The 10876-nt window shown below is 40.2% G+C and overlaps 1 protein-coding gene across 1 annotated transcript in view; it reads left to right on the top strand.

Moving 5' to 3' along the window:
- The first annotated feature begins 5415 nt into the window (after positions 1–5415).
- TTC39A (tetratricopeptide repeat domain 39A) overlaps positions 5416–10876 on the top strand; it is a 34142-nt gene continuing 28681 nt past the window's right edge. Inside the window, exon 1 of the mRNA XM_009869197.1 lies at positions 5416–5513. Coding sequence (XP_009867499.1) covers positions 5431–5513 — 83 coding nt within the window. The 5' untranslated portion in view covers positions 5416–5430. The remainder of the gene's footprint in view (positions 5514–10876) is intronic.

Below are 10876 nucleotides of genomic sequence, written 5' to 3'. Positions count from 1 at the left end.
ACTTAATAGGGATCCTCTGCGGTGAAATTGTAGCCCTTCAGATGGACAGCTGTGTTCTCCTTGCTTTCCGTGTGGTAAGGCTGGGTGCCAAGTGGTTTCTGTTGCAGAAGGAGAGTTTCAGTGGGGCAGCAGGAGCTGGCTGTGCAGTACAGGTAGAGCTATTGCAGCAATCGAGCCAGGACCCAGGCTGGTATTCACTAGAGCAGCTTTGTTGGTGTTTCTGACTAAGATGAAAGCAGTGTCTGTCATGACTGAGCCCAGTTGCGCTGATGAAGTTCAAGCCCATGAGACAGGTCTCTGCTATGGTTGCAGAGATTTTGCTGTGAAGTTTCTTTGGGATGCGAATGTAATCTTCCCATTAGATGCTGTTCTCTGATCTTGCATCTCACTGGCTTTACATGTGTGAAACCAGCCTATACTTGGGAAAACTGCTCCACACTCCAAGATAATGGAGAGAAGAGTCAACTACTGAGTCACCAGCTTTTGGTCTTCTCTGTGGTCGTTGCTCATCCAGTAGTGGTGTAGTTCAGTTGTGCTTAACTCTGTTTTTTTTAATCCTCTTCCTCCAAATGAAATTACCCATGCACACTACCTCAGCTGACTTATGCAGATAATGTAGATTTGGCAGAGAAGTGCATCCATATTTTAGGATATGACTGATTTAACTTGCTTTCAGCGTATCACAATACTGAAGGAGCTCTTGAATTACAATTAAAAGCATTACTATGAAGGCACAAACTTCACTTGCCTTTTTCTGCAGAGTTCTTAGTATTACTGAAGTCACATGAGTCTGTAGCTCAGCATTTTGCAGAATACAGTGTTCAAGATCCTTTTTATTGAAGAAATCTCTAAAACCTAATAACAAATCATAAAGTCTATGCGCTGCAAACTTGTAGTACAAAACCAGTCAACATCATGCACACAGTGAAATAAAATTATGTAGAAATGGTTTACTTTAATATTTAGAGATTTAATTTTGCTTAGTTCTGCTTATTCTTTTTGTTTGATATTGCTGTTGGGATAAAAAGGATTTGATGTTTATAGAGGGCATTGCTTAGGATGTCCTGAGTGGTCTTCTGGGGTCCTCTGGTGGTCTTTGAGACCCTCTGGTGTTTGTTCCCTTGGTGTCCTCTAGTTAAACTCTCCCATGAGGCATGAGTGTTGTGGATCATCCCAGGTGGCTCAGCTCCTCTTACCTGGTCCCAAACTGGTCCTAGTTTTAGTTGCAAAGCTCAACAAGGCCTAAAGTTTCTTATCAATTTGTGCCTACTGATAACGAAACTCAAGGTTTTCTCGTCATAGAAAGTTTCAGAGTTGTTAATTTTGCACTACAGAGCTACGGTGGAGCCCTTGTTCCAGGCTCAAGCAAGCAGAAATCAAACACTTTAGACGTACAAGGGGGTTTCCACTTAGAGTCTTTGTTCACGGCACCAGAGTCACAGGATATAATGGGATTATGAATTGTGAAGCACCCCCAGCCATGGTCCCTTGCACAGATGACAATGATTTCATAAATAATAAAACCACAGTGAAAACCATATGACTATTCTTGCAAGACCTGCTGCCAAAAAAAGAAAAAGAAAAAAAAAAAAGGAAAGAAGCCTCTAAACCCAAGGAGGAAATGGCCTGAATTTGGAAATATTTCAGATCTTAATTTTTTAGATTTGTTTTCTTTTGTTAGAGAAGACATTTGTACATGTATACTAAGAGAGGTTGCATGCTGAAGGTTGTCTGAGCATATCATTGTTTCCAGATAAGTGGTATTCAGATAAAAACCTGCCAACTCAAGTCTTAAGAACTTGGCAGAAACAGCCAGTGCCTTCACCATACAGAGCTTTAAAGACTGTTTAGAGAAATACGGTGTCAATTAAAAATATTGTAATCGGCTTTTCAGAGTAGCTCATGATCCTGTCATGGAAGCAGTCTGGTTAATTTTAATTTGTAGTTATTCCCAGCTGGGGAAAAAGCCCCAGTAATGTCTTTTCTCTCCTGCTATGGCCCAGTACGTAGTGCTGTTACAAACATGTAATGGAGTCATTAATGGGGCAACCTGTAGATCTGTTAGAATGTTTATGCCAAATGCAGCACAGGCTTTTCCTGTACAGGATGTCATAAAAACAGCAAGAGATTTAATCAGATATGTTAATATCTTCAGAGTGTCTTCCTGAAATTATCCTTTGCTTGTTTTATCATTTTTGGGTCTTCCTTCAGCAGTTATGTCTTAATTATTGGTACTGCTTTCTGTAGTCTACCAAGTAAGAACACCTGTAGGAGGAAAGACAGGTATAATTTTTAATATTAGATGCTCTTGGGGAAACTAACTTACTTGGTAGGTCATAGCTGATCAACTTCTAGAGTCCAGCTGTTGTACTGAGAGATGGCTGCTTTTGCTGCTTGTAGCTGTCCTTGTGTCGAGGACCAGCACTGCTGACGTGCCAGCAAAGCGGTTTGGGAGCGTACCCGATTTTATTTTGGGCAACAGATGAGCTCACTCCACTGATGAAATTGTTTATGCTAACTCGCCTCATTTTGCGTGGCACTAGAGAGAGATTTTTACAAGAATTTTCACAAAGTCTCGCTACCTCCCAAAACTCATAAAGCAGCAGTTTGGCTGCTGGGTTGAAGTCTCTCTTTTTTTTTTTTTTTTTTTTTTTTTGTGTGTGGAGAATCCTTTCTGGGAAGGAGTACTTTCGTGTCTTTCTTACCTGTCCCTTTCTCACGTTTGCAGCAATTAATGTCTCGATTCTCCTGCACGTTAGCTGGCCTCGTTTGACTCTCCATTCTGGTTCACAGGTTTCCCATGTGGCCTGCTGCCACATGCAACAGCTTTGGTTGTTTGCGACCTGTAATTACAGGGATGTTTCACTTCTGCCTAGTTTGTGCTGAATGAGAGAGAGCTGATGCCTCCTCTAGTTTCAGACGGATCTGCAGGTCAGAGATACGCGCCGGCAGCCGCGTTAGTGGTACCCAGTGATACGTGAACTTCATGGGTGGCGGACTGCCTCCCAGATCGCTCGCTTGTAGGATGCTGTAAGTGAAGTGGCGATGCTCGTAACTCTCAGTGTATCATCCATAAAGACCAATCAGGGAGGACGGCACCGCGGGCGCTGCCCTGCGCTGGCAGCGGGACTGTCGCTGGGGCTGGCTAAGTAGCACCGAGTGCTGCTGCTGCTGCTGCCGCTGGGCGTGTGGATGTGCTGGATGTGCGTCAGTGCTGAGCGGGCGTACGAATGACTATGTCAGAAAACACAAGAGATTTAGCAGGAAGGTAAGTAGCAAAGCGCAGCGTTTTCCATTTGGCTCGCAGGCAGTTCTGATCTTGCTGTGGAAAGCAGGAGGGGATCTGCAGCCCACTGGAGCATGACTAATCAGTTTGCTAAAATGTTTAGCACTCTCTGGTTTACAGTATTTCTTCCCTGTTGTTAACAGCAGCTGATGATGATTTGTAGCATTTATGTAAGGTGTCCGTTGTGTTCAGGTCTTAAGCTCTTTTCTTAGGAGCTACGTCGAATGTCAGGTTTCCTTGGAGCATGAGGGAAGTGTGCAACTTGTATTTTTGCTGCTGCTGCGGGTGTCACTGTGTTAATCATTCTTATTCCAGAGAGGATGCCAGGTAATTGATGGATCTTATTTGTGCTTTGAGCTTCAAAGGTGTTTTTTTCTTTGTCATCTTTCTGTTTCAAGGGAATATTTTGAAAAGGTTTATTTGTATTGAATGGGATAATTCTCCTGAATGACAAGAAACAAACAAACAAAAAACCTAGGTAAAATGTGACCAGTCTCTAAATATTTTTAAACAGATGAGAATGTTTTATATAGTTTTAAATACGCCATTTGGTTCAAGGACATAGATTTTAAAGAGGCAGGTAAGAACTGTAATACATCTAAACAATAACTGGCAAAGTTTTAACTATTACAGTAAGTAAGGTTGAGAATAGTAAGCCAGGCATGATATTGCATATTGTGTGAGATGGATGTCAGCGTTTGCAAAGCACTTGGAGAGTCTCTTGGACGCAGAAGGATTTGCAATGTGTCTGAGGCGTGACGACAGCAGCCCTGTGAGCAGTGTCATATAATGTTTCTCTCAAATTTATAATCCTGTTTTTCATAATATATAATTATGCTCTTTTTTTTTTTTCTCTTTGTGGTCGTTATTCTTAAAGCCAAACCCAAACCACTACTGCAGTTAGAGGTTATTACTGATGCTATCTGTTTGTTCCGTGCTCCCCTGCTTTTTCCTTAAGATGATACCAGGACTTTGCTTTCTGTTTTTTCCTTTCAGCAGGCTATGTGTTGTGCCTTATTTATTTATTTATTTATTTATTCAGGAAGTAGCAGTTTCTAAGTCACAGGACAAGATCACATCAGTTAGAGCTGTTTGGAGTTAGGAACACGAGGAGGATTTGTTTATATTTTGTGGAGGGAGTTTTTTTGGTACAGATTTGTAAACAACATATTAATGCAGTATAGCTCTTTGATCACTAGATGCAGATGTTTCAACTGTCTAAACACTGGCCAGGTGACCTTAACTTTGTTAGTGCAAGGCCTTATTGTTTCTTTTGTGGATTTTATTTTAGTATTTTTTTTGTCCAGCAGTTCTTGTGGTGATGAAGTTGGGCCAAACTCATTCAGCTGGTCTGTATTATCCTGTTGCCAGAAACCCAAAGACCAGCTGAGAACCCTTGTGACAGGTCAGGCTGACATCTGAATGTAATAAAGGAGAAAAGTGCAGCCAGAGTAAGCCACTGAGAAGAGCCTGGGAGATGCAGCAGCAGGTTTTTTTCTTTTGTCTGGAGTGCAGTAGCACTTTTCAGGGACAGCGATGTTCCCAAGAGCATGCACGATGTGAAATTTTAGCCCACCTGCAAGTCTGTAGTGGTCTACTGGTCAGGAACCATCCTGAATAGGAGCTGAACTGAAGCAGATGTTCCGGCAGCAGTTGATATTATAATCTGCTGCACTTTGGCAATGTCTTAACCTTGACATGACAATGCCATCATCACGTCACTAACCTGTAGCTTCTGTCAGCCTCGCGCACCACCAGATGAGCGTTGTCCCCCGGTGCTTCCGTGTTCCTGATACCTGAGCTTATCAAATTGCTGCGCTCCCACGTGGTAACTTCTCAGTGTCCAGGTTCTTCCTTACAGTACATGCAGCTTATCTTAGTTTCAGAAGGTAGAAAACTTAAATTGCTTTCCACATGTCATAGGGTAAGAGCATAGTTTGGAAATCCAAGCAAACCACAGACATAATGGAAGTCACTTTTGTTTTTTGCAGTCAGTAGAAATGGGATAGCAGATTATACAAGGGAATGAGGCTAGAACTGAAGAAGGGAGGGTTCAAATGTAACAGTAATGCACCGGTAGAAAGAACATATGTGCTGAGTTTGTTCTCTCTCCTTCTGGCAGGTCACCTACATCAGACCTCAACATGGCACTGCATGAGTGTATGGCAGCTCTGGATTTGTTTCTTAACAACAAGTTCTCGGATGCTTTGGCTTCTTTACAAGCAAAGTAAGTTTATTACTTTTGCTAATTTTCCTCTGTTAATTTTTCTTTGTTTCGCCATGTGAAGGAAGAATTGACTAGACAGCTAATTCTCTGTTAATAGTTGATAAGACTGCTAAGTTTTAGTTCAGAAGTGGGTGGTAAGTTAATATGTTAAGTTTTAGGGAAGACAGAATAAGTGTTTTACACTTAGGTGGCTAAATAATGAGATTGATCAAAGGTAACTACAAAAAGTACAGAATTGTTGTCCAAAAAACTAACCTCTCAGCTCTGAGATTGTTGCTCATGGTGTAATAAAAAATATCTTCAGTCACCTTTTTTCCCGCCTTCCTTTACTGTATTTTTCTGCATACTATGAGAATATGAGAATTTTTAGCTTTGTGTCTGAATGAGCAACTGAACATGAATTGCGAGGTTTGAGACACATTATTTTAGATATGAATTATTTTTTTTTTAAATACCCACTTGCAGAAACTTTCTCACAGCTTATTTTGCAATTCAGTGTTGTGGTTATGCACTCTAGTTTCTAATTACATTGCAGCCCCACATGTAGTGAGTGGCCCAATTGCAAGCAGTGAGGTCATAAAATTGCTTTGAAAAATTGTTGTGTCTTTAAAATGCCTGTTAATTTTCATACCCTGTCCTGAAGTCACCTTCTGCTCTTGGCTTGTTGAAATTTGTGGTTAATTCACTTTTTTATTTTTCACTACAATGTGCTCCATTTATTTTTGAGCCATCAGCAAATTACATCATGCCTTCTTTCACTGGAGTATGAAACAAGTAAAATTCGTAGGTAATGCAGTAGTGTGTGCTTGATAGGCATCAGGGGTAACTATAGTGACTGCTACATATCTGCTTTGCTGAGGTATCAGCTTCCGTCTTTGATGACAGAATCTGTAGCTTCACCATGTAAGTATACTCCGTGAAAGACTTTTGAGATAAATTGTGGGCTCAGGTGTATCAATAATACTGGATTTATACACAGCAGAGTCGATTAGTGTTTATATATCATCCAAAGATATCATGAAAATGGTAAGAAGAGTAACTGTTTTCATTCATTTCTGTCAGCGAAGCCCCTGTGCCCATCTGGAAATGCTTACTCAGTGCTTAGGGTAAAATAGGGAGACAGGTTATTGATGGGGGTTTCTAAAACACTACAAAAGCTAGTGAGGCTGTGAGGTTATATTTTTCTGTAAATCCTTTTTTTTTTTCTATTGCATGTGGTTTTCATTCAGCATTTGTTGGGCCCCTCACGACATACTGCATGAGCTGATGCTCTGTTCTTGTACCTGACTGTATACCACAGTGCAATACCATTTTAAAACTGATTTTTCATGTTAGCCTGTCGTCATGAGGAGGCCCTTATTCCTGTTGCCTTTGGCAGTGAGGAAAATGCAGGCTTACGATCTTTTTGAGTGTAATGCAGAAAAACAGGATGCTAAATTTCCCTGCAGATGATATCCATTACGGACACACTCCATCTCTTTAGGGAATGACAAGAGCTGTAGAGTGGACACATGTGGTAGTACTGAGTATTTTCTTTAGGAGTCGTCAGTTCCTCACTGTTGGCTTTTAGCATGCTGAGATTTGAAATTGGTTTTCACAGCCCATAAACATACTATCTTTGTTTAAAGAAATTCTTTTTGGTTTTTACATGCTTGTAAAGAATTTCATATCGTAGGTTTTGCAGCTTTACCACTTATGTTGTAGGACATACTCGGCTCTGTATTGCATTATTGCACATTCACCAAATTACTCACATTTGGCTTCCACAATAAGTGTATTTTCAACTGATTCATACCATGTGTAACTGAGAGCAGATTTGGCAGTGCCTGAGAGTTAAAATGGGAAGATCTTTCCTAGCAGCTTAAAAATAAATATATCAGGATGATGTCTAGACTCTTGTGTGGTAAAGCGCCTTTTTTTTTTTTCCCCCCTGTTAGCAAAGCAAATCCATTGTAAAGAAGAAATCTCATTTCATTAAAAAACATTAATCTGGTGGGTTTACTTCATGTTATGTAGCTTTTATTGTTTTCTCAGCTACCTTTTAGGTTTTAGAGTCATTTTTCTTTGATATTGTTAACAATCATTGTACAATAGTGAGCTTCGATTATCTTATGATTTCTGCAGTAAGTTTAGTTAAACTAACCTTTTATGCACTAAGTCTAAGAACTCTTAAGAAATTCCTTTAATTCAATCACCAAGAGCAGCAGTGATTTTCAATACGTAGCCTATTACCTGTGCCAATAAATAACGCTGAAACTGTTTTGTCACTGGAGTAGGGGGGGAAAAAAAAATCATATCTTCCTTCTCAACCCTGATATATGTACACTAAATTGATAAAAAGCTGACTAGGTTTTATCCCTCATGTAACTGCAAACAGATAACAAATTAAAGAGTTGTTTCTGGTGAGATGTCCCCTTTCCTTCCCCAAGACAAATGTTTGATGTTTTAATAATTATCCTGAATGAAAGCGTGACATAATCACTTGCTGATGTCAAATCACTTGGGAGAATAGCAAATAATAAAGATAAATTGATGACACGGAGTAATCTGGATCGCTGCATGAGCTGCAAACCATCTGTGTTGCTGCTTGCAGTATTTTAAGAACAGGACAAGAACAATTCATTTTGGGCGGTTCACTTTATTCTGAAAATAGTCTTCGGGAAGCGTTTGGCTTGTTTTGTGAAATGTTAATTCTAGAACAACTTGTGTTTGAAAGGTAAGTTCAGCCCTTTGATGTGGGAGTATCTCAGGCAGGTGTGAAGAGTTTGCATTACTGCAACCTGCAAAAACCTTTATTGGAAAAGTGTAGTTCTCTGATACCTATTTATTGTCACTGGAATTTTTAATGTCAGCCCAATTTACAATATTAAATGTTTTCTTGTATATTCTGTTCTTTAAAAAGTTTGAAGAGATTACCAAGGAATAGAAGCCTTTTGTAATGGCTGTCTTCGTGGTGCGGTGAAGTGTTCTTGCCCTTGGAGAACAGAAGCAAACGTGAGGTTTTTCAGTGGGCAGAGGAGCAATCTAACAAAGATTGTCAGACTGAGAGCTGTGAAAGAGTAAGGGGAGGCACACAGAGGGAGAACGAAGCTCTAGACAGTGTTTGGATAAAGATGGTACACAGCTCTGCAGGAAGCTAGAGTTGGCTATTTATTGTAAAGAATATCAAGAGCGTGAAGGTCGTCATTTCTAGGTGGGTTTTTTTTCTTTTTAGGCCTGGAGTGTGGAAGAACACAGCTTCTGTAGTCTTTGTAAATAAATACATTGCTTCCAAACCCTGACTTAATCGTTGGTTGCTTCTCCTAGCTGGAAGGACTTAATAGATTGTGGATTTTGAAGAATGACTTGCATCAAAAAGGCTCAGGGGTTGAACCTCAGCTTTTTGACTTAGGCCAGACTTGGACAGTTCTGGCAGTGTGGGAACCAGAGAACCAGGCTGGTGGCTGATTAGGATGGTCTTTTTAGTTGTAAACTTAATGCTAGTGGGGAGTTTTCGTAGGAAACAGGTTTTTATTGGAAAATTCATTCAAAATGGAGAGTTCTACCGAAGTCTATGCTGTAGGGCTAGTGAGTTGTTTGGACATTGAGTGAGTGGAACTTCTGATCAAAGATGAAGAGAGCCTTCAGGCCCCATGTGATAACGGTTCTTGTGATACAGTTTTGATCTCTCACTCATGGGTACACCTGGATGAATGGAGTATTGTCTGGTTTCTCACTCTGTGCTGTTGGATTTGTTTTACTTGTGAGAAGCGCCTTCGTACTAAATCAGGGCATGGACTTTAACTGGGGTTTCTGTAACCCAGTGATGCGTGTCCTCCCTGCTGGATTATTGTAAAAGAATCCACAAAAATATTTTGGGCAATGTGTTTTTCACAGAAAATACTAGTCTGAGGTCAAACCAAGCCAAGTTTTTTGATTTTGATACCTCATCTGTCACCATCCTCACTTAGGTACTGGTTTTCAAGCAGTGTTCTTCAACAACTCTGAAGAAAGGACAGTGGTACGAGATGATAACGGTTGTGCCATAGTTGGAGAGCAGGCATGTGGCGTAACTCCCTAAGTGCCTAAAGATATTACTTATAATCCTCTTATTCAGCCATGTGATACCAACTGCTGGGATAAGTCATTAATCAGAATATTAGTTGTATTTATGTCATAAAGTTTTGTTAACTCCAACAACGTCCTGGGGAAAGTGCTGCTGAAGAGCCAAAAAGAAGGAAAAAAAAGAAAGCTATCAAGTTTCATTTTGTAACTATCCATTTAAAATGCAGGCCTTGAAACTTCTGGCAAGATTTCAGGATGTAAGGAGCAACTTTAATTGTATGGTTAGTATAAATAGCATAGATAACTGTTATATTCGGTTGCATTTCTCCTTGCCTCCCTGTCCCTAAAAATACCCAAACTAAAGCCCAAGTAAATTTGAGTGTGGATAAATACCAGTTGACTAATGATAAACATTAATTATTATCTCCTTTACACATTACAAGCAAAACAGATGAAACCATTGATTAAGACAGGGGTGTTCTGGTTTCAGACGCAAATTACAGGAGAGGGAAATCTGTCTTCACCATGTACGTGTGAAAAGTACCAATTTTTCTTTTAGTGCACTAAATTTTTAATTCTTCAGCTTCGATTTTGAAAGCAAATTTCTAAAATTTTGGAGGAGGACTCTTTTAGTGCCTTCCCTGTGCTTTGAATTTGAACCTTTGAAAGGGTTTTATTTAAATAAATAAATTATGAAGTATGTTTCTCTGCGCCCACTGAGACTGATGAGTAATCAAATGAGCAGGAACACTTAATCAGGCTGGCATTTTGTAGCATGTGCTTTTTTTTTTTTTTTTTTTTTTTTTACTTTACATTATCAGTCTACTGAAAGAATGGTGGTGTAGGAGGCCAAGACAGTGCTGTCCTGACTCTGGATTTTAAACTAATTTCTTTATCTTGTCTGGTCTTACATTGGACATGACATGGATGTTAGCGTAGTCTGGAGCTCGGTGCACTTATGGTAGTGGGTGATTTCCCAAAATGGCTTTTCTGCAAGATTCGTTTAGATGTTGGTGGGCAACATGGTTTAGTGCAGGATGTCCCTGCCCATGGCAGGGGGGTTGTAAGTAGATGATCTTTGAGGGCCCTTGCAACCCTGACAATTCTATGATTCTACGTAACCTGTGGACATGGGGAAGGCAACTAGGAATTAAGGACAGCCACAAAACACAGACTGCAATGGGGTTTAAAGATATACATGGCAAATTTCTTCAGTACAGCTAGTCTGCTCTGTGCTGCCTGTATTGGAAAAAGTAGCCCTTCATCATCAGTGTGAAGGTCGGCAAGCGAAGCACCACGTAGCTGTGGAATGCTGTCTG

This window comes from Apaloderma vittatum, unplaced genomic scaffold (genome assembly GCF_000703405.1).
Source record: "Apaloderma vittatum isolate BGI_N311 unplaced genomic scaffold, ASM70340v1 scaffold13805, whole genome shotgun sequence".
Classification (NCBI taxonomy): Eukaryota; Metazoa; Chordata; class Aves; order Trogoniformes; family Trogonidae; genus Apaloderma; species Apaloderma vittatum.
The sequence above is the reverse complement of the archived record's forward strand: the minus strand, read 5'-3'. Positions and strand labels throughout refer to the sequence as shown.